The sequence below is a fragment of the Rattus rattus genome, chromosome 11 (genome assembly GCF_011064425.1).
Source record: "Rattus rattus isolate New Zealand chromosome 11, Rrattus_CSIRO_v1, whole genome shotgun sequence".
NCBI classification, from domain to species: Eukaryota; Metazoa; Chordata; class Mammalia; order Rodentia; family Muridae; genus Rattus; species Rattus rattus.
In genome coordinates this window covers 70576479-70599953 of record NC_046164.1, presented here as the reverse complement: position 1 = coordinate 70599953, position 23475 = coordinate 70576479, and the positions used below count along the sequence as shown (strand labels likewise).

The 23475-nt window shown below is 42.7% G+C and overlaps 1 protein-coding gene across 1 annotated transcript in view; it reads left to right on the top strand.

The window, feature by feature from the left end:
• The window catches only part of Fam193a (family with sequence similarity 193 member A), a 113674-nt gene extending 96100 nt beyond the window's left edge, over positions 1-17574 (top strand). Inside the window, 8 exon segments of the mRNA XM_032916538.1 lie at positions 224-422; positions 1318-1608; positions 3474-3756; positions 4427-4610; positions 6275-6505; positions 7713-8154; positions 8157-8582; positions 17177-17574. Of these exon segments, the coding sequence (XP_032772429.1) occupies positions 224-422; positions 1318-1608; positions 3474-3756; positions 4427-4610; positions 6275-6505; positions 7713-8154; positions 8157-8582; positions 17177-17262 (2142 nt within the window). The 3' untranslated portion in view covers positions 17263-17574.
• Positions 17575-23475: the final 5901 nt, after the last annotated feature.

The window sequence follows — 23475 nt, the reverse complement described above, 5'->3', positions numbered from 1 at the left end:
GACTAGACAGGAATGTTAGGAGTGGCTGAGTTGTCTGAAGGCATCAGGAACCTTTGGTTAAAGGTTGACCTACACGTGCAGCCACTCCAGCATTTATGAAATGTGCTCCCCATGGACATCAGCTTGTGGGAAAGTTTCAGTCACAATTCGTCTGTCTGTAGTTGAACTACACAGGTATACAGAATATTAATTTTGATATGTGATTAGAACTTTTTTTTTGTAGGCTTTACCGCCAGCACCTGTTCAGAGTCACACAAATAAGCCTCAGGCATTCAATGCATCTCTTCAAGACCATATTTACCCGAGCTGTTTTGGGAACACTCCAGACTGGAATAGTTCTAAATTTATAAGTCTTTGGGAATCAGAAATGATGAATGATAAGAACTGGAACCCTGGCACTTTCTTGCCAGATACAATTTCTGGTAAGGAATTCATTAAAATTTTCTTAAGGTTTTAAATATCCTGAGCCAAGTAAGATTGTCATCATTGCATTCCCCAGTTGGAGGCCCTGGGGCCTGGCATCCCACGCACCCTTCCACATTTGTTCTGATGGGTCCACTGCATTGATTAACAGAGCTAACACTGGCTCCATGCTATCTGCCAGCACAGTGAGCCATGTGATGCTGCCCAGCCAGAGAGGCTCTAGTCTCAAGGGTCTGTGTCTGGCCTGAAGTTCTCAAATAATGGTGACTACCTGAGATCAGCTCAGTGCTTGGAGGCAGGGAGATATTGACACATCCACCTGAATGCTGTGGTTCAAGTTTCTATTTGCTGATTTCTGTATTGACCCAAAAGGGCTCTGTCCCCTCTAACAAGCACCTTCTCCCCAGCTGGCTCAGTTGCTGAGGCTCAGCTACGACTTCAGTCTTAGGTCCAGAGGCATCTGGGAAGGGCTGACACCCACACCTCTCTGTCTTGAGATGGCCAGAGCCCCTGGTCAGTCACTCCCCACCCAACCTTGAGTATGCTCAGAACAGAAGCTAGTCCTGATATTCCTGATCTATGCTTGAAGGGATTTCTAGCTGTGTGACCTTAGACAAGTTGCTTAACCTTTCTGAGCCTCAGTTTCTTCATCTTTAGGATGGGAATAATATTTCCAACCTCAAGAACGGGTTTCAAGGCATTCACTGATACTAAGACGCACCTAGCACAGGAATTGGCACATAATAGGTGCTCAATAAACCTTCTACAGAATGAAAGCATCATCCCAGAGAAGTTCTGGTTTCAGTAGCAGCCCTAGTGTTAGCATGTTCTTTAGGGGATTTTGCTAATTGCTGTTTCTCTTAGAAGCATTAATTTTCCCATTCTTCTCTAAAGGAAGTGATATATTAGGGCCAGTGCTCTCAGAAACAAGACCTGAAGCCCTTCCACCTCCACCCAGCAATGAGGCTCCTGCAGTTTCAGATATCAAAGAAAAGAAAAATGCTGCAAAAAAGAAGTGTTTGTATAATTTCCAAGATGCTTTTATGGAAGCAAATGAAGTTGCCATGGCAAACACAGTTGCCATGGCTACCTCCTCAGCCACATCCTCTGTGTCATGCACAGCCACCACGGTGCAGTCTAGCAGCAGTCAGTTCAAGGTGTCATCCAGAAGGCCGCCTTCCATAGGTAAGAACCCTGAGAGCCTAACAGCCTCTCACTTCTCACAACACACCCATGTTGTTACTATTCAGCCTTTCTAGAGGTGGAAATGAAACAAACCCTGAAGGTGCTTGTGCACAAGAACATACCCTGTTGATTTTGGGTGGGATTTTAGTTTCCATCAAAATAAATACCCTTGGGTTGCTGAGGTCTGTGTCTTGTCTCCAGCCTGTTTTCTGTGATGGGCATAGATCATTGCTTTCTGGGCACAGCTGCTGCTGAGCAAAAGAGAATTTGTGTGAGCCAATAAGACTAACCTGCTAACATTTACACTATTCACTCATTGACTATTAGAAGGGGCCTTAAAGCAAGGAAATGTTTATAGAGACTTGGGACAAATGCCTCAGGCCATGGAAGCCAGGTAGTACCTCATAAACTGAAGTTGAGGCAGTTTGAACATCAGAAAGAATCATGATTGTTCTCCTCACTGTCAGGAATTCCTGGGGATGTCGACAAACTCCTCTTTACACAGATGCATAGAGAAGCGTAGAAAGAAAGTTACTGTGCTTCAATCACCAGCCTAATCGGGGACTATTTTTGTTACTTTTCTTCTTGTTGTGACAAAATACCCTGAAAAAAGCAACCTAAGAAAGAAGAGGTTATATCCATTCTGCCAGGGAAATCAGTGACGCGCTGGTCACAGTGCATCCACTCACAGGAAGCAGAGAGCAGTGAATGCATGCAGATGCTCAGCTCAGTGTCTTCAGAGTGTACAGACCAGGTTTACAGGTGTCCAGAAAACTGCTCACTCACAATTAAGATAGGCCTTCCCATGTTAATTTGAATGACCAGAATAATCCTCTTTAGGCATGCCCACAGGCCCATCTCCTCCATGATTTCATCAAAAGGATCTTTCTTGTATTTGGGGGAGGTGAGAGATGAGATAGGTTCTCTGTATGTTAAGTCTAGGCTGGCCTCAAACCATAGCAATCCTCTTGCTCTAGCCTTCCAAGGCTTGTGCTTGTACTATAGTATTAAATAGATACACCCCCCCATCCGTGCGTGTGTGTGTGTGTGTGTGTGTGTGTGTGTGTGTGTGTGTGTGTGTGTGTGTGTGAGAGAGAGAGAGAGAGAGAGAGAGAGAGAGAGAGAGAGAGAGTGCACATGCACTCACTAGAGTATCACCCAGATCCTCACACTTGCGTCACAAACATGCTATCATTGAGCTACATCTCCAGTTCTCCTTCAGGGAATATTAAGAACACTGGATATCAGTTTGGCAAACGTTACAGTTCCATGGAGGCTGATCCATTATGGGGCAACTATGTGAACCCCTCAGAAGGAAGGCTGGGGGCCATCAACCTGGCAGATTTCAATGGAACAAAGAGCATTAATTTTCACCCAGCTTAACTTGATGGATAGATTCCATTCTAAAGTGATTCACCTAGTTGTGGTAAGAAACCACACAGGTAGACAGCTCTTTAGAGTTGTCTGCCTTGGGAAAGGAAAAGCTGAGCAGCAGCTGGATCAATTGGAGAAGCTGTGGTGAACTTGGTAAAGTTAGGATCTTAGATTCAGATTGCATTTGGAATTCGAGCTCCAGGCCTGTGAATGCCAGTGCCCACAATGGAGAAAGCGCAGGTTATCTACAAACCTCTCCAGTCCCAAGAGCTTAAGCTAGAGCACAGCTTACTGTAGGTGTCAGGACCAGATCTGGTGTGTGTAGAAAATAAGTAAATGTGACCAGTCATATAGGTGGTCTTCTTTGACCTATTCCTTCAAAGTTACTCCAGGTCTACCCGCCTCCAAAGTGGGGGAAAATGTAATTAAAGGCAACAAAAATATTTGTTTTCTTCAGCCAATGGCAGTTTCTCTTATATCTCTACATGTAGGTGATGTTTTTCATGGCCTCAACAAGGAAGATCACAGACATTCAGCACCTGCTGCTCCAAGGAACAGCCCCACAGGCCTAGCCCCACTCCCAGCCTTGTCTCCTTCTGCGCTCTCTCCAGCCTCCACACCTCACCTTCCAAACCTTGCTGCCCCATCATTCCCCAAAACTGCAACCACAGCCCCTGGGTTCGTGGATACACGCAAGAGCTTCTGTCCTACCCCTGTGGCACCCCCACCCTCCACAACAGATGGCTCCATAAGTGCCCCTCCCAGTGTCTGCAGGTGAGCCACAGAATCCAGGTTCCTGAGAGGAGGGTTGGGAGACATGCTGCACTAACATAGCTACAGACTGTGCTCTGGGTCCAGGCAGGTAACAAGTCCAGTGCAGAAGAAAGAGACCTCACCAACAGAGGCCAAGGCCGTGGAGTTGGAGAGGCTCCAGTCTCACTCTCAGCCTCTAGTTCTTCAGAGGAAAGAACAATGGCCCGGCTGCCAAGACCAGGGTCAGGGATGCTGACTATCTCCACTGGTGGCATTAAGGGTGTGGGGTGCCTTGCTTGTTTTTTTTTTTTTTTTTTTTTTTAAAGTTGTATCTGCTATACATTGGGTAGAATCTGCAGGAAATTTCCAAGATGTATATACTAAAACTAATACCACACACAGTGAGTTTTATAAAAGATCATGTCTGTTATCTTTGAACTTGCCTGTTAGAAACACGTCCTTCGTAACCCCCATTATGGAACCAGTGGTCTCAAGAAAGTCAGAAGAGTCCTGTGTTCATCCAGTGGCACTGTAGGTGTGCCATGACTACCGAACATGTCTGCCAGAGCCCAGTCACTGTATTCTTGGCTGATGGCACACGATTCTCTGACTCCAATGAGTGGGTGGCTATGGGGAATGATTAGAGCCTCCAGGGTGGCTGCTTGCTAATGAGCTGTACACGGTTTTGCAGTGACCCTGACTGTGAAGGGCACCGCTGCGAGAATGGTGTCTATGACCCGCAGCAGGATGATGGGGATGAGAGTGCAGATGAGGACAGCTGCTCTGAGCACAGCTCTAGCACCTCAACTTCCACCAACCAGAAGGAGGGCAAGTACTGTGACTGCTGCTACTGTGAGTTCTTTGGACATGGCGGGGTAAGTGCATGCTGTCAGGGTGTTATGACCCGACAGTTGTGAGACTTGCTAAGTCTTTGTTTGGCAAGAATTGTGTGTTAGATATATTTTTGTTATTTTGAATTGTGTGTAGGTGTGAGTATCTGTATATGGGTATGTGCAAGTGCCTGTGCTGATGTCCTGGAACTGGAGCTACAGATGATTGTGACCTGGGTGCTAGGAATTAAACTTGGGTCCTCCAGAAGAGTAGTGTGTGCTCTTAACAGTGGCTATCCCCTTAATGGGTTGTTTTTGTTACTCTTGTTTTTAATAACTTATTTTTATTTTATGTACATTGGTGTTACACCTTCGATGTGTAATGTGTGAGGGTGTCACATCTTGGAGTTGAAACAGATGTGAGCTGCCATAGAGGTGCTGGGAAGTGAGCCCAGGTCTCCTGGAGAACAGCCACTGAGCCATCTCTCCAGCCCTGGTGGTTTGTTAGGATCCGACAGGTACCTCCTGGGAATAAAGAGTGCTAAGGGGGTAGGAGGAGGGTAAGGGGATAGCGGGGTGAAGATAGTCAAACTGTATAAATGTTTGAGCTTTATAGGCCCTTCCAGGTATACTTACCTAAAGAAAGAAGATTTCATCACTGCGGCTTTTCTCTTACCACTGTATTGTTGTTGATGATGGTTTGTTTCTGATTTTTTGAGGTATTTTCTTCATATTTTAGGCCAACCTGGAACTAGTTTTGTGGCCAGGCTGGTCTTATACTTTGTGCTCCTCAATGCTGAAATTACAGAACTGAACCACCTGCCTATTGCTGCAACTTGGTGTCTGTTTATGAGATTTTAAATAGTCCATGAAGTAGGTTGTAACCTAAATCCCACCCCAGTTTGTGTGTGAACCTCTTGTTGGATGAGTGCAAAAGATACTGTGACACTACATGCTTGAACACCTCTGCAGAGCAGACACTGTATTTATGCAACCCAGGGTTGTCTATGGTCCCTAGGAAGGGTAAATAAGAAGTGAAGGGGCATTGTAGGTGTTTTGTTTGCTTTGTTCTATCTCCATTTCCTAAACTACTTGCATGATTTTTAACAGTAAAGAATGTGGCAGTAGGACTAAGAACTAAGTGTTTTCCCTTTTGTTTTCCTTTTAACACTGAAAAGGAAAATAAAGGTTGCTGAAGAGAATACAGTACAAAGATTATCAACATCAAAAAGTAACTTGAGAGTTAGGAATTTAACTATCTCAGTTATAGGATGTATTTGCCTAGCCAATGCAGAACCCTCGGTTTGGTCCCCAGCTCTGGTAGGGGAGATAATCGCACTGTACTAAATAAAAATAGACACATAAATATGTGTATTGCTTTTCAGCTTTAAATATCCATTTCACAAATGTGAAACCAATGAGAATTGGAAGGTAGCTTATAAATCTCATCTTTTAGGTTATATGGTAATAATTAGACTTTGCTTTTTATCCTGTCATTAAAGTTATTTTCTTAATTTTCCTTTTACAATGTTTATATGTAAGTATATATTACATATTATCAGTCTGAAAGCATGTATTGTTTTAAGCATATATATTAAGTATTTAAGTAATTTTTTTGAAAAACAGGTTATTTTTAGAGAAGTGTTCTGCAATTTGTTACATTCAAGTTGTTAAACTTGAAGCCTAATTTATTTATATTTTTACTTTAGCCTCCAGCTGCACCAACAAGTAGAAATTATGCAGAAATGAGGGAAAAGCTTCGTTTACGGCTGACTAAGAGGAAGGAAGAACAACCCAAGAAAATGGAGCAGATCTCAGAACGGGAGGGTGTTGTTGACCATCGGAGAGTGGAGGATTTGTTACAGTTTATAAACAGCTCAGAGGCCAAGCCAGTTAGTAGTAGTCGGGCAGCCAAACGAGCGAGACACAAGCAGAGGAAGGTAAGTGACAGCCTTCCCTGCCAGGGGACATAGATACCAGGCTAGGGCTGCTTGACATGCCTGCCCTGGTACTCTGAGAATCTGTCTGTCTCAGAAGGCTTGAATTAGAAGCTGTACCACTTTGTCTTCTCTGAGAGTATTGAATTTGTAATAGGCTTTCATGCAGCCTGCTCTTCCTAGACTCTTAGGTTTAGAAGCTAAGAGATGGCCCATAGTACCTACAAGCACCTTCCCATGTTCTTGTTCTGACCCACGGGCCCATCTACTTGAAGGACAGTTCCTAGAGTCAGCATTTTACAGGGTAAGGTTAGGCAGTTGTTCTTAGTGTAAACTTCTGAGCAATTTTTACCTCCCCAGAGGCCATAACATGTCATGAAAAGTAGACATCTACTTGCTGAGGTCTGGGGCTGTGAAAGGATTTGGTCTGTGGTCTAGGATCATTATTAAAATGAAATCTTCACTTGGTGAGACTTCTTTCCATCAAGTTGGAAAGCGGAACACACTGGGGCCACTTTGCTATGTGATACTGAATATTTATGAAAGATCTTTGCTCTTGTGTAGTTCAACATGTATTGAATGGAGACTTTTGTCTGCTAGCGTGGGAAGTTACTTTTAAATTTTTGGACACATTTTGTTTGTGTCTTATTTATGCAAGTCCTTGTTTCAGGTTCAGCCCTCACCTAGACACCTAAGTTTGTCAGGAGCTCATGCAATCAGTGAGCTGATTTCTTGCCATCTATACAGAGAGATGGTCAGCTCTGTGGGTGCTGCACACACAGCACAACTGCTGGTCTGACTGCTCCTGGGACCTACTTCTTGGTCAGTAAAGTTCCCAGTAAAGTAAACACGCTGTGGGAGGTAGATGAGATCTGACAGTTGTTTTGGGTGGAGTAATTGCAGGTAGGTATGCTTAAGTTTTTATTTAGTTGTTACTGCCTCTTTCAAAGTTTAGTTTTCAATATATGAAAAGTTTTCAATATATGAAATTTTTAGAGTAATTTTTTTTAATTACATTTATATGTGTAGGGAAGGGAGGCCATTATAATTTGTGTATATGTCAGAGGTCAATGTTTATGGGGTGGTTCTCCACTGTGTGGGTATTGGAGATCAAATTCAAGTTACCACGCGTGGTGGTAAGATGGCTGCTGAGTCACGTTTTGGAGTTCTTACCCTCGTCTAAAGCCATCTTCTCTTTTGTTGTTGGCAGCTGGAAGAGAAGGCACGCCTAGAAGCTGAGGCCAGGGCACGGGAGCATCTGCATCATCAGGAGGAGCAAAAGCAGCGGGAGGAGGAGGAGGAAGAAGAGGAGGAGGATGAGGAACAGCGTTTCAAGGAGGAATTTCAGCGGCTTCAGGAGCTTCAGAAGTTAAGAGCTGCAAAAAAGAAGAAAAAGGATCGACCAAGTAAAGACTGTTCCAAGTTGGACATGCTTGCTAGAAATTTCCAGGCAGCAACAGAGCCTATCTCTAACTCTGAAAACATCCACAATGGCTCATTAGAACAAACCGAAGAACCAGAAACCTCATCTCACTCCCCTTCCAGACACATGAACCACTCAGAGCCCAGGCCAGGCCCTGGAGCCAATGGGGATGCTACAGACCCTGTGGACCCCAGAGACTCCAAGCTTCTGCTACCCAAGGAAGTCAATGGAAGCAGCACGAGCCTCTTGCATTTCTCTTGGACATGATGCATCATCACAAAGAGGGAAATGGCAAGCAAAAGTTAAAGCAAACCAGCAAGACCAGCAGTGAGCCAGCCAGGAAGCCCACAGAACCTCCTAAAACCACAGAGGTACAGCTCAAACCCCGGGCCCAGCCAGAGTTGAAGCCTAAAGTAGTTGACCTTGCTCTCCTCACAGAGCAGAAGAGGGAGGAGAGGAAAACCAACAGCAACAACAACAACAAAAAGCAGCTGAGCCACATCAAAGAGGAGAAGCTGAGCGCTGTCACTCCTGAGCCACCCTCCCCCAGCCAGCACCTGCAGAATGGCAGGCTGATTCTGGCCAGTTCTCCTCAGCCCAAGGGCAAGAATAAGAAAAATAAAAAGAAGAAAGGAGACAGAACCAGCAGTTCAATTGGTAAATAAAGATCACAAGGGAACTGTTCCCAACCTTGGCTGGTGGTGGTCTGTGTGTGTGAGCTCTCTACAGGCCAACAATAATAATACTTGTAGCTGCTATATTATTATTTTAAAATAATTTTATACATATAAAGTGCACAATATTTATTTATTTATTCTTTTTTTTTTTTTTTTTTTTTTGGATTTGTGGTTAGTTGAAACACAGGTACAGAACTGGAGAGTAAGGAAGGTGGCCACTGTAACATCCCTCGTGTCCTGGGTCATCTTTGGGTGAGGCTATGTCCACCTGTTCCTAGTACAGTTGTGTTGATGCTTCCAGTCTTACAGTAAATTTTGATGTCTATGTCACAGAGAGTTCCTGTGACATTCCACCGCATGACGTGTTCTCAGACATCTTTGATTAGTAAGAACTTGTTCTCACAGTGACTTACACAGGTTTAGTACATTCTTGAAGTAGTTGCAGAGTTTTTTGTTCTACACTCTGGAGAACTTCCTGTTTTGTACATAAAGGTGACATGCTGCTTACTGGCTTGCTCCTCATGGCTTCCTGCACTTGCTTTCTTATAGCACCCAGGAGCACCATCCCAAAGGTGGCACTCTCCATGCAGTGAGCTTGGCCCTTACACAACAGTCGTCAGTCAAGAGAATGCACCACAGGCACCCATAGGCAGGCCAGGCTGACAGGATCATTTCCTCACTGAGATTCTCTCTAGCAAAAATGACTCTGTATCAAGCTGGTAAACAACTATCCAATACAGCCTTTTTCTTGTTTTGTGTGCTTGTTTTTGTTTTTAACTAGAATTTTGTTATTTGGTTTTTAAGAAATTTTTACAAATTAGTGATAAGAGTTTTTCACCTCTCTTCGGTGCTGCCAAATTCTTCTCCTGGTTCCAAAGTTTCCTGTGGACTTGGTTTACTGAATTGTTCAGCCATTTGGAAGTTTTCCTGTTTGCTTTCATGCAGTCATTTTACCAGTGGTACATTGTAAGTCTTCCGTTGTAAACTGCCTTTGGAGTTTGATCATTGTTAGCCTTATCTGACACCAGGGTTAGGGAGGAATACAAAGTTTTTCTCTAGTGTTTGTGTGGTTTCTTCTTCCTCCCCTCATGTAGATCTTAAACATGTTTGGGTTTATTCTTAGGTATGAGGTGAAGTGTGGGTTAATTTTTCTCTTTTCCCAAATGGTGGCATCTCTTGCTGTGCTTGGTTTACAGTGCTGCCCCCCTGCGGCAGGTCTTCATGTGCCCTGGGCTGTGTCTGGGCCTTGTGTCCTTTTCTGTTCCCTGCTCTGAACTGTTATTTTGAAGTGTCTGTGTTTTACAGGTTTTATGGGTGCTTCTCTCACCTCTTAGTTGTTCTTAGTGTTTTGCTGCTCTTCTGTGTGACTTGTAGTGCGTTGAGATGTAGGCTCCGGTAGGGTATCTGTGAAGTGTGCACTATATTCTGAGACTAGTTTTAAAATGGATGAAGTGTTTCAGTGTTTTTAGTTTCCAGTACTGAAGTTGAAGCCCAAGACCTATGCATCTCAGAAAAGCACTGTATCCCTGAGCTTTGTCCTTTATCACAATGCATTTTATATTTATATGTTGAGATGCTATTTTGATTAAATATAATGTTTTGTTTTTAAATTTTAAAATCTTACTCTTAAAAATATGTAACTCAAATCTCATTCATTCCTGTTAGACAACACAGCCTCACTAGTTGGTTATATAAAACTTTTTTTGGTGCTAATTTCCTATCTTTTATTTTACTAAATTGCTTCGCTGTTTAAATCTTGTCAGTCAGTGGAGTTTACTGGAGAAGTTATGTCATGTGTCTGTAGACGGGAGACTCTGTGTGTGTGTGTGTGTGTGTGTGTGTGTGTGTGTGTGTGTGTGTGTGTGTGTGTTTATCTGTGTGTCTCATGTTGCTGATGTTTGGTTTTTGTTGGTTGTGACAGGCCTCCAAGGTTTTGGATGTGTGCTACCATTCCCATTTCATGCAGTAGTAGGGATTGAACCTGAGAGGCAAGTCCTCTACCAACTAGCTATTACCAGCCCTACCCCTCCACTTGTTTTTGATTTGTTTGATTTTGTTTCTGGAGTTTTGTTTGTTTATTTTCAAGACAGTGTTTCTTTGTGTAGCCCTGGCTATCCTACAACTCACCCTGTAGACCAGGCTGACCTTAAACTCAGAAATACCTCTGCCTCCCAAGTACTGGGACTAAAGGTGTATGTCATCCTACCTGGCTTATACATTTCTTTTGTTATTGTTATATCTTTATCTGATCTTGGTATCAATGTGAAACTACACCCAGAAGTGACTAAAGCCTTCTTTTTCTATTTTATGGAATAATTAAAATAGTACTGGCATTAGTTCTTTGAAATCTAGATAGAATTCTGTATGAATCCATCTATTTCTGGGATCTTTGTAATGTGAGAAACTTTATTACTGTTTCAATCTTGTGGTTGGTTTTAGATATGTTTGAATTATTTCTTCAGTCTTGGCATATTTTATATATATCTAGGAATCCATTCATTCTTTTGCATTTTCCAATTTAGTGGAATGTGTTCCTAATTTTTTTCTGAATTTCAGCCGAGTAGTGGTAGTGTGGGCTCATGTCTTTAATCCCAGCACTCAGGAGGCAGAGGTAACTTGGTCTACAAAATGAGTTCTGGGACAGCTAGGACTACACAGAGAAACCCTGTTTGTTGTGGGGGCTCTGCATTCCATTCATTTCTGTTATATAGTGTTATCTTCCCTTTTACCTCTACATTTTACTAATTTGTGTCTTTTTTCTCTAGCTGTCCTCAGATTTGCCTGCCTCTGCCTCCCCTCCTGAGTGCTGGGATTAAAGTCTTATGTGACCATGCCCAGCTTGATTGTAATTTTTTGTGTAACTCCAGAAGAATGGAGTTACACATAGGTACTGGGAATCAAACCTGGGTCCTCTGGAAGAATAGCCAGTGCTTCTAACCACTAAGCTATCTCTCCAGCCTTTGAGTTTTGGGGGCCTTGGGGGGTTGGGTGGGGTGGGGTGTTGTCTGTTTTTGAGACAAGGTTTCATGTAGTTCTGGCTACCCTGGAATTCACTGTGTAGACGAGGCTGGCCTCAAACTCATAGAGATCCACCTGCCTCTGCTTCCCTAGCACTGGGACTAAAGGTGTGCACAGACCCACACACAGACTCTCACCCAAGGCTTGTACAGTTGTTTTCTCTTAGTGAATCATACTCTGCCAGAAATGGTTGTAGTGTTTCCCTGTTGACCGAGATGCTGTTCCACCTAGTGCTAGGATGGGAGCCAGTGAGTCTTGACATCCTTGAGTGTCGTTATGAGGACTAGGTGTTGAGTTTTATCAAGGTGGGTTGTTTTTCTTTTGTTTGTTTTGTTTGTTTGTTTTGCACCTGCAGAGCGAATTATGATTTTCTCCTCAAGACTATTTCCTAATATTAAACCAACCTTAAAATTCCTGTAATAATTACCATTTGCCTTGTGGTAATTATATTCTTTGGCTGAGGTTCTGTTTGTTGTTACTTTATTGTCTTGATATTCATACTTCATACATTTGTAACTTTCCTTTTTGTCACTGTTTTTACTTTGCTTTATTTGCACAGAGCAGAATTGGATGTCAATCAATAATCTTCATAAAAGGAATTAGAGAGCATTTTCAGTGTCCTCATATTCAGTCCTGGAACAGCTTGAGGCTGTCTTGGAACTGTCAGAGCTTTAGAAGTTTGATAGCATTCTGTCTGTTTCCATAGAAATCCTCTCATATTTCTTCAGGTAATGAGGTTAATTTTGGAAGATGACTTTTCTTTAGTAAGTTTTCCTTTTCAACTAACATTCCAAATCTTGTCTACATTGTTCTGTGCTTGCTCAGAGCAGGCTTTTTGTGGCCCACCCTGTATCGACAAGACTGAATTTGCATTCCAGCTCTGTGGTCCTGACATGTGACCTGTCACCTACATGTATTTTCTCTTTGCCATTTCTCACCCTGTGTTTTGATTTTGCTTAAGTTAATAATCTGAACCCTTTGTTAGGTTTTGTTGTTGTTGTTTAACTCAGGTTTTCCCTTTTTTCCTTTTTAGTTTTCTGCTCTTACCTGTATTTCTTTTCATGTGATTTTTCTATTTTGTTGTTTGTTACCTTGCTGTTCATTGTCTAACTTATTTTTAAGATTTATTGATTTTATGTATGTGAGTACACTGTCGCTGTCTTCAGACACACCAGTAGAGGGCATCAGATCCCATTACAGATGGTTGTGAGCCACCATGTGGTTGCTGGGATTTGAACTCAGGACCTCTGGAAGAGCAGTGAATGCTCTTAACCTCTGAGCCATCATCTAGCTTTTTAATTTAGAAATTTAGTTTGGGGCCACTGGAGGCATAAACCACGTGCATCTTTGTGAGTTCATGAATAGCCAGGATATGTGGAAGGACTGTCTTTTTTTTTTTTTAAGTAAGAAAAGAAGAAATTTCATTTGTTTTCATTCCTCTTCTGCCTTTATTGATAAAAGTGTTTGATAGTTGGCGTTTTCCACTAATTGCTATCATTACTTTAATTGTATCCCAAAGAATTTTTTGAGACATCTTACCGGGGAACTCAAGCTTGCTACACACCTAGTGTGTTACCCAGCTGGCTTCTAGCTCTGTTGCCACCTCCTCCTGAGTTCCGGATCACATGCTAGTGTCACCTCATTTGGCACTGGGGTCTGTCTGACAGGTGGTTTTTCAACTAGGTTGTTTAGAAATGTAGTTTCCGTGTTGTTGGCTTCGTATGGTTTTCCTTGTACCAGGTAGCATCTTTGTAGCTTTATTTTCTAGGTGGGGAGGCTCGTTGCTCATTCCTAGTTGTTTTACCCCACCACCACCCTTGCTCTCCCGTCCTGGTTAGAGTGTTTGGACATTTCTTTCTCTGGAAATGTTCAGAGCTCTCCACTTACAACCTAACAGATAGCTTTCTACTATTAGAACAGAATGCTTGAAATGATTGACTGCTAAAGAGGGAAGGCTTACTTTGCTCTCTGTTCTTTAGATGTTAGCCTCTAGTCAGCCCAGTTGCTTTGGGGCTTGTGGCAAAGCAGCACATAATAGCAGAAGAAATCAGTTCAACTTAAAATGGCTGGTAGGCAGAGAGATGCGGGCGGTAGTAAAGCACCACTGTTCCTTCAGAATTGTCCCCTGACTTAAGTTCCTCCCCGTAGTCCCCACTTCCATAGTTTTCGTTACCTCCCAGTAGCCCCTTCCTTGGCCTTTGTGGGAGCCCTGCAGTCCTAACTGTTGTGAATGTCTCCTATGAACTTAAGGTACAGGTGTATTTCTGCCTTATGTTATTGGTGATATATAAATTACTTTATCGAAAGTACCCTGCCACTAAGATGCATCTCCGCTTTTTTTTGGGGGGGGGGGAATGGATAAAAACGTTGTCCAGGCTGGTGTCAAACTTGCAGTCCTCCTGCCATAACCTCCTGAGTAACTAGAATTACAGGATGCACTACTGTAGAGCTCCAAGGTCGGCCCTGTCAGGGCTGGGAGTCAGAGAAGGAAAGAGGTTTTCTTTGGTGAGTTAAAGCCATTCCCATTGTTATAATAACTTTATAGTTAGCCTCAATGTTACCACTATCTTGTAATTACTTTGAGTGTCTTATATGTATTTTTTTTTTCTCTGTGATATTTTCTTCAACACTTTTATTTCTTTTTTTCTTTTTTTTTTTCTTTTTTTTCGGAGCTGGGGACTGAACCCAGGGCCTTGCGCTTGCTAAGCAAGCGCTCTACCACTGAGCTAAATCCCCAACCCCAACACTTTTATTTCTAAACATATTTTGTACTTTGGAAAAAATCTTTTTTCTGTTGCTATAGCAAAACACCTGGGACACGGTCATTTGTTGATAAAAAGAGGTTTAGTTTCACTCACAGTTCTAGAAGCTTAGAAGTGCAAGATCCAACATGTTTATCTATTGTGGCCTTGTGCTACCTCCAGGTAGAGCAGAAAAGTCCCAAGAAATGCAGGTGTTCTTAGGAAGTTGAAGTAATGGCCCATTTTAGAACATACACTTTTTTTGTTTTCTTTGTTTTGTTTGTTTTGATGTGTGTGTCTGTCTGTCTGTCTGTCTCAGTCTGCTGGTGTCAGCAGAGGCCAAAAGAAAGTGTGTTGGATCGCCTGAAGCTAGAGTTACAGGCAGCCGTGAGCTGCTACACATGGATGGTGATTTGAACTAACATCTCCTGGAAAGACGACAAAAGCCATCTCCAGCCCCTAGAACAGGCACTCTACATAAATAATCTGGGGCCTTTAAAGAAGAGCTGGCTCCCGTGAGTCATTCCTGAGGCTCTGCCCTTTGGGCCCCACATTCTAGCATTTAAATAAGGAGTTAAGCCGCAGTGTGCTTTTGTGGGGTCAAACTATATCCCAACTGTGTTAAATTTCTACTTACTTAGTAGTTAGACTTACTACTTCAGTGCCTCGGTGCCTAGTTCCTGATATCCCCTCTCACATCCTGCCTTACTTTCCTTCAAGGGACCCACTGTACCTCCTCCTTCCTCTGTAGCTGACAGCCAATTCTGCTCTTTCTACTTTGCTATTCCCATTCCTTCTCTTCATTTTGCTCATTTCTCATTGATTCTGCTTTTTCTGAATACAGCATCTTTGGTTAATGCTTGGGACAGGCCCTGGTCCTTAGATAAGTGTTACACAGCCTCAACATGTCTCCTCTCATCACTACATTCTTACTCATTGGCAGTGAATGTATTGGCTCCCTTAGATTTAAAATTCTTTTTTTTTTTTTTTTTTTTTTTTTTTTTTTTTTTTTTTTGAGCTGGGGATCGAAATCCCAGGGCCTTGGCGCTCTAGGCAAGCGCCTACCACTGAGCTAAATCCCCAACCCCTAGATTTAAAATTCTTAAGTCACATTTGCATTTTAATATGCTGTGGAAAAACTGGTCTTAGTACCAAATATGGCTTATACTAAAGTTTTATAAATGCTCACTTATTTTATATTTTTGAGATAGGGTCTCATGTAGACCAAGCAGACCTCCAACTTTCTATGTATCTCACAATGACTTTGAGCTTCTCATCCTTCTGCCTACACCTCCTAAGTCCTGGGATTACAGGGAAGTACCACCATGTGCAACTTCTGTGTGTGCTGGAAATTGAACCCAGCGTTTATTGAATACTGGGAAAGCACTCCACGAAACTAAACTAGAAAAGGAAACTAGGAAAGTGTATGGTAGACACTGTAGTATTACTACCTGAACTGGTGTCTCAGTGTATGTGTGCAGTTATGACTGCCCCTGCTCTGAGACTGAAATGGCTGCTGAGCTTTACTCTTCACACGCCTGCAATCATGATCTTGCCTTCCCCTGAGAGGGCCAGATCTGTTAACTCTTCACGGGGTGGGTGGGTGTGCATGTGTCCTTTATTATTCCTTCTACATTCACTTATTTGTTGTGTGGGGTACATATGCGTGCTACAGTGCAGGAGTGGTTCAATAGGTAATTCACGGGACTTGGTTCGCTCCTACAGCATGTGTTGTGGAACTCCAACTGAGCTAGTCAGAGCTTGGCCCTGTTTTGTTTTGTCTTTCTTTCTTCCCCTCCTCCTCAAGATAGGTTTTGTGTAAGCCAGACTGTAATGGCCAGAGTAACAGGCATACCATCTTCTTTCCTTGCTTTTTTTTTTCTTAAAAGATTTATTTATTAAGCACACTGTAGCTATCTTCAGGCACACCAGAAGATGGCATCGGATCTCATTACAGATGGTTGTGAGCCACCATGTGGTTGCTGGGATTTGAACTCAGAACCTCTGGGAGAGGAGACAGTGCTCTTAGCCACTGAGCCATCTCTCCAGCCCTTTTCTTTGCTTTTTATTTCTACTGCTTGAATCTTCAAATGTGGGGTCTGGTCTGGAGTGCAGCCCTGTGCAGGTATATAGAGCCTAATGTGACTCATTGGCTATCTTTCCTCTGAATCTTGTCTTTTCTTCCTTCTGAGTTTAGGTACCCAGAGGCTCTCTCCTGGGCTTTGTTACTTTTCAGAATGGACTGTGGTACTCTTGTCATATGAGTTGCCACAACGGCAGCTGCTGTTATGCAAGTGGAATGTGCCCTAATTTTGCCACTGTGGAAATATCCCATGGTAGAACTAGGCTGGTGGTTATTTGAGAGACTAAGGTTCGTTTTTTAACAAAGAAGTGTGAGTTCCCTCTGCCTTTACATTGTCATTGATACTGCACACTTGGAGCCAGGCTTGGGGAAGAGGCTCAGTGTCCGTCAGATGCCGCATGACAGAGAAGAAAAGTTGAAATTATCAAACTGGGCTGAGATTCTGGGATATAGAATGTCCCTCAGCCAATGACTCGTTGGTGCCTGGAAAGTTACGCAGGACTACACTTCCGTTGTGGGAAGGCTTGAGTTCTGAGTTGGGCTTCTCTCCAGCAGGTCCTGTTGCTGGGACCTTGAAGTAGTAATGGCTTTGTTTGAGCACATGAGTGAGTAGCTCTAGGTGGTCACAAGCAGTCTGCTCTCCTGAACTTTTGCAGAGTCTTGTCTTACTCTTTATTCTGGTGAGATGGCCACTCTGGTAATGTGAGATATCTCCTTTCCTTCACTTTACAGATGATGTTTTTCTGCCTAAAGACATCGACCTGGACAGTGTGGATATGGATGAGACCGAGCGGGAGGTGGAGTATTTCAAAAGGTAACATAAGGCCTGCTTGTCAGGACTTCCTGTCTGCCAAGCTTATCTGGTTTGCCTATTCTTGTGATCCTCCTGTGACATTTCTGTCACCCTATATGATCCACCCTGACCCACGTCATGCCCCCCATATCCCTGCCCTCGTGTACACAGTTCATCTTCACTCACTTCTTTCAGTGTCCATGTGCTCAAAGAGCAGTTGAAAGTGGTGATTCTCCTGGTGGGCCTGAATCAACAGCCTCTTAAGATCTGCTTCTTCTGTTTCTAGCCACCTGTGTTCTTGGTAGCCTAACAGATGACTTTCGTGCACATGGGGGATTTTGAGTGTACAAGTGTAGCCTTCTTTAAAGAGAAAAGTAACACTGAACACAGAGCAGCTTTTTGGTGGCAAACTTGATTGGGATCGTATTCAAGGATCTTTGTTTACTTTATGAATTATGGCAGCAAAAAATTTTAAGCAGCATATTTCATCATATACTTGTAATCCTTAGTAGCTGGGGAGCTGAGGCAAGATTACAAGTTCCAGAAAATATAACCTTTGTCTCAGCCACATGAAGACCAAAGGACACATTATGTTTTGGGTGTTTTGTTTTGTTTTTCATATTTGTCTGTATGTATGTTTAAGCACTATCTGTGTGTAGTGCCCAAAAAGGCCAGGAGAAGGTGTTGAATCCCCCGGAATTGGAGTTACAGACAGGTGTTTGTTTGTTTTCCCACATGGGTGCTAGGACTCAAACTCCGATCCTCTAGAAGAATAGTCAATGATGTTAACCATTGAGCCATCTTCCAGGCCATGAAGGGCACAATGTGTAAGATAGATAGTATGTAAGAAAAGACAAAAGTATTCATTCTCTATTAGAGACCTGTAGGACATGTACAAATGGTTAGACATGGAAAACTCCCGAAGCCCAAGAAGAAACCAAAGGAAGGAAGAAGTGAAATGGTTAATGTTTGTATATGCTTAAGTACATTTATATAGACTCCAAAAGAGTTGTAAGTAAACTAATTGAATTTTCAGTGTTTGGTTTGTTTTTAAAGACAGGGTCTCATGTAACTCAGGGTGACCTTAGACTCACTGTATAACCTCCTGCTTCTACTTTCTTAATTGTACTTTATTAATGATTATAGGCATATATCACCATATCACACTTGAATTATTAAAGCATCTGCCCAAGGTTGTTTTATAGGAAGTCAATGCACTGGGTTCTGCTTTGATGTCATAGACTGTCAGGAGTTTCATTTCAGCATTCTGAAATGTTCATCTGTAGCTCCCACGCTGCCCTGGCATCTGTTCCCAGGTACTTGTGACCAGGAATGCAGGGTGGAATGGGACAGGCGAACAGACAAATAGCCTACTGCAAAGCTGCTTCCCAGCCCCACATTGAGGCATGATCTTACTACGTTACTCAGGCAGACCTTGGTCTCATGATCTTCCTGCCTCAGCCTTCTGTATGCTTTAATTCATAGACACTTAGCCACCAGTCCCATACCAGCCTACATTCCTGGCCACAAATACCTGGGAATAGATGTCCAGACAGCAAGGAACTTAGTCCAAGGCTAAAGCCGAGCATTGTAATTCATTTCTGTAGCTCCAGCTATCTGGAAAGCTGAGGTAGGTGATAACAAATTCGAGGCTAGCTGTGATTACACAGAGAAAATTTTTCTCTAAAAATAGAAGTAGGGGCTAGAGGAATGGCTCGTCAGTGTAGAGCTCAAAGGCACAGGTATCATGTCAGTATCTCATAACTGTCTGTAACTATAGACCCAGTGGTCTAATGTCCTCTTCTTAGCTCTTTGGGCACCTGTACTCACATGAATATACCCTGACACAGACACACAGACCTATATATGATTAAAAAGAAATAGATCAGGGTTGGGGATTTAGCTCAATGGTAGAGCGCATGCCTAGCAAGCGCAAGGCCCTGGGTTCTGTCCTCAGCTCCAAAAAAAAAAAAAAAGAAAGAAAGAAATAGATCTTTGAGTAAAAGACAAATGGGTCTAGAGAGATGTCTCAACAATCAAAAAAGGATCAAGTGATTGTTTACCAGGGGACTGCATTTCCAATTTTGTACATCCATAAGGTGCTGCTCAAAATGTCCTATAACTACAACTCTAGGAGATTCAACTCCTGTGGCCTCCACAGACACACATAGTTGTAAATAATAAAAATAAATCTTTTATGAAAGAAGGAAGATGGTAAACACCATCATATGTCAGTAACCATAAATAAAAAGAAAAATTGTGCCCAGATGCAGTATCTTAAATTTGTATTCCCAGCACTCAGGAGGCTAAAGTAAGGATCACTGTGAGTTCAAGACCAACCTGGGCTACATAGTGACTTGCAGGTCAGCCTAGGCTAGCATGAGACCTTGCCTTAAAACAAAATTCTAAGGGGTTGGGGATTTAGCTCAGTGGTAGAGCGCTTGCCTAGCAAGCGCCAGGCCTTGGGTTCAGTCCTCACCTCGGGCTGGGGGGGGGACGACATGGGGGCGGCGGATCTAGTCAAAATAAATTGGAACACATTATATAGATCAAAAGAAGTATCTGTTAGAGAGGTGGTTCTTAACTTCCCTAATGCTATGATTCTTTAATACAGTTCCATAAAATTATTTTTGTTGCTACTCCATAACTAATTTTGCCACTGTTGTAGATAGTAATGTATAGCTGATATTCAGGATATCTAATATGTGACCCCCTGTGAAGGGTCATTTGACCCCTTTAAAGGGGTCATAATCTAGAGGTTGAGAACCACTGTATTAGATACTAAAATGTTTGAATGTACATATATATGTGCATGCTATTTATAATGCTATACTTGAAATAGCCAGCCATGGTGGTGTACACCTGGAATTTGAATTCAAGACCAGCCTGATGTACAAAGCAAAATTGTTTTTAAAAAGCTACAAAAGAAAAACAGAAATGATAGACAAGCAAAAAGGACTACAGAATTTCTGAGAGTTGTGGCACATGACTTTTTAATCCCATCGTTCAGGAGGCAGGGGCAAGTAGATCTTAAGTGACTTCGATACCAACCAAGACAAATGTTTATGAGACAGTATTCACCATAAACAAAACAAAAAACTAAATGGAAGGTGAGAATTGACCAGGGAAGAAACAAGCAGTTGGTAAACTGGTGCACTCTAAAGAGTGCGAGCGCGATGGCTGTTGTTAGTTGTCAGCCTGACTACCAGTTGTAGTTGATATGGAGTTAACTACAACCCCAGTGTGTGTATACAGCTTCGAGAGGTCGTTTTCTTAATTAAAGTATTTAAAGTGGAAAGATCCTCATCATCTGCCCATACCTTCTGGTGGCAGCCTATATAGGTCATAGAAGAAGGAGGCTCTCCCTTTGTCTGTTTGCCCTCACCCTCACTGTCAGGTCCGTTCCTTCCCTGTCATTAGAGCCCATAGAAGGAAAAACCAGCTGAGATGCCCAGCCTTGTGGACAGAACTGGATTCTTGAACTTTGCTTGGACTTCACATTGGTAGACAGTCATTGTTGAACTAGCTGGACCACAGCCTGCAAGTCATTCTAATAACGTGCGTGCACACACACCCTTCTGTTCCTCTAGGGGACCTGGACTAATAGAAAGAGATAGGACAAAAATAAATTTTGTATTTCCTACTTGGGAAAGGAAGAATGTATAAAATAGAGGTACTGTGCCTTTCCACATTACTCAGCCTCAAGCTATAACTCTTAGCCAGAACAGAAAAAAGAAACTGAAGGCTTAAACAAGTTGACAGGAAGGAATAATAAAATTATTTTATAAATAGTCTCTTTTGTCTACAGAGTAAATGTGAAAGAACATCACAAGGGAGTAGTGCGTGGGTTCAGTATAAAAGTTAAAGTTAACTGCTTTCTCTACACACCAATAATCCAAAATTGTAATTTAAACAGATTCAGTGTTTATTGGTTGGGAATTAGTCTCATTGGTAGGGAACCTACTTAGCTGTTAGAGGTCCTAGGTTCCCTTCAACAAAGAGAAGAGGACAGATAGATAGTAAAGGACGAGGCACACAGCACTTACCATAGGACCCATGTCACTGCACTACCCCTCATTGAGCTAGCAGAGGTCACACAGGACTGACACTCAGAAGTCTAGGGAGCTTTTAAAGGGAAAGCACAGAAGGAGCCAGCTGAGAGAGCTGAAAGGTAGAGAAAGGCACTGCTGCAGAGCCTGGAAGAGGCAGAGAACCAGTTCCAACAAGTTATCCTCTGACTCCACACTTGTAATAAGAAAGGGAGGGGGGTTTCAAAAGAAAAGGGGGAAGGGCTCACTGAGGTTGGAGAGATGGCTTCAGCAGTTCAAAGCATTTCTTGCTCCTGGAGAGGACATAAGTTCATTTCCAAACCCTCCGGTGGTTCACAACCATCTGTAACTCCAATTCCAGGGGATCCAATGCCCCCGTTTAGTCTGCTTGGGCACCAGGCATACACGTGATGCACATACAAACATGCTGTGAAAACACACACATACATAACATTTAAGACAACAAAGCACTAATGAAGGCCTTACCCACAGATCCTGTTCAAAGACAAGAATTAACAGTTATTGACCTTTGCACATTTTACCTGTGGCTTAAATCCCAAGAATGGTCATTGTATTAGAATTCTTTAGAAAAATGGGACTGATAGAATGCATATGGTATATATTGAAAGGATTTAGTAGAGTGACTTACAGACCAGGGTGCTGCTAGTCCAACAGTGACTGTCTCCCAGTGGAAAGGCCACAAAACTGTATGTATCAGCTTTTCCTATCTGGTCCTAGAGTCTCAAAGCATTCATAGAGAGCTGCTAGTCTGTAGTCTATTTAGGAATCCTGAAGAATTGGGGTTTTAATAGCAGCAGAGGAATGCTTCAACAGAATATATGGGCTTGCCAGCTAGAGTGAGAGCAAGCAGGCTGTTTTTCTACCCCTATGTCCACTAAAACGTATGGCCCAGACTTAGCATGGGTCTTTCTATCTCAAATGAGCCAATCAAGAAAACCACAGGAATGCCCAGCAGCTTGGGTTTTAGTTGATTCCAGTCTAGTCAACCAAGATTAGCCATTACAATCATGGAACTTGGGTTTCTAAAGCATGTTAGAATAAATTGTGATTGAGTCATGGGGAGAAGGCTGTGCAGTGACACCAAGGAGCAGAATTCAGCAGCTCCTACATACCTTCCTGTCCATTTTGTTGATCATCACCAAAAATGTTATGTCCCTCCAGTAGAATTCCCTCTACATTATGAACAGCTATCTGCAATGCCGCACCAAGGAAGGTTTCCCACAGGAGCATATGCAGTGACCAGGCCAGCACAAGACAGGTCGTGTTGGCCAGATTACATGTGAATTTATCCACTGACAGACCTTTATCACTATTTCTTGACCCTAAATCAAGGTAGGACTTAGGGGAGAACAGGACAAGGCAGGAAAAGGTGTGGCAATGTGTCTTTATTGAGGTGACCCACAGGGATAGAGTCTTGTGTTGATGCCAGTAAGTTTCATACCAGCTAGCCATGCTGTTTTCATGAATTAAGACTCATAAAGTCCATTTTTCAATTATGGCGCAGGGAGTATACCTAGTTAGTAGAGTGCTTTGTGTTCAGTTCCCAGCATTTCATAAAACCAGATATGGAGGAGATTCATGCCTATAATGCCAGCACTTGAGATGTAGAGACAGGAGGAGGATCATACATAATTCAAGCTCATTGTCAGGTACATGGTGAGTTGGAGACCCTCACATAAGAAATAAAATGTGGGCTGGAGAGATGGCTCAGTGGTTAAGAGCACTGACTACTCTTCCAGAGGTCCTGAGTTCAAATCCCAGCAACCACATGGTGGCTCACAACCATCTGTAAAGAGATCTGATGCCCTCTTCTGGTGTATCTGAAGACAGCTACAGTGTACTTATATATAATAAATGAATAAGTCTTTTTAAAAAAAAGTTCACAGATGCAAATGTATGTGTTAAAACTCTGAGAACATGAGGAAATTACTATGGTGAAAGCCAAGATACTTCTGAGAGAAGGAAGAACTGACACCAAAGTAGTGTGGCTTGGTGGCTGCTGGGGTTGTGTACCTGACGTTGAGTTGTCAGGACAGCAGGGGCTGCACTGGGTCTGTTGGTAAGGCTTCTGCATCCTAGTACCATATTATATATGTCAGTCATTCGTGGATGCTACTACATTTTACAAGGAGGGTAAGTATGATTTGGTTATACCTCCCAGAAGAACA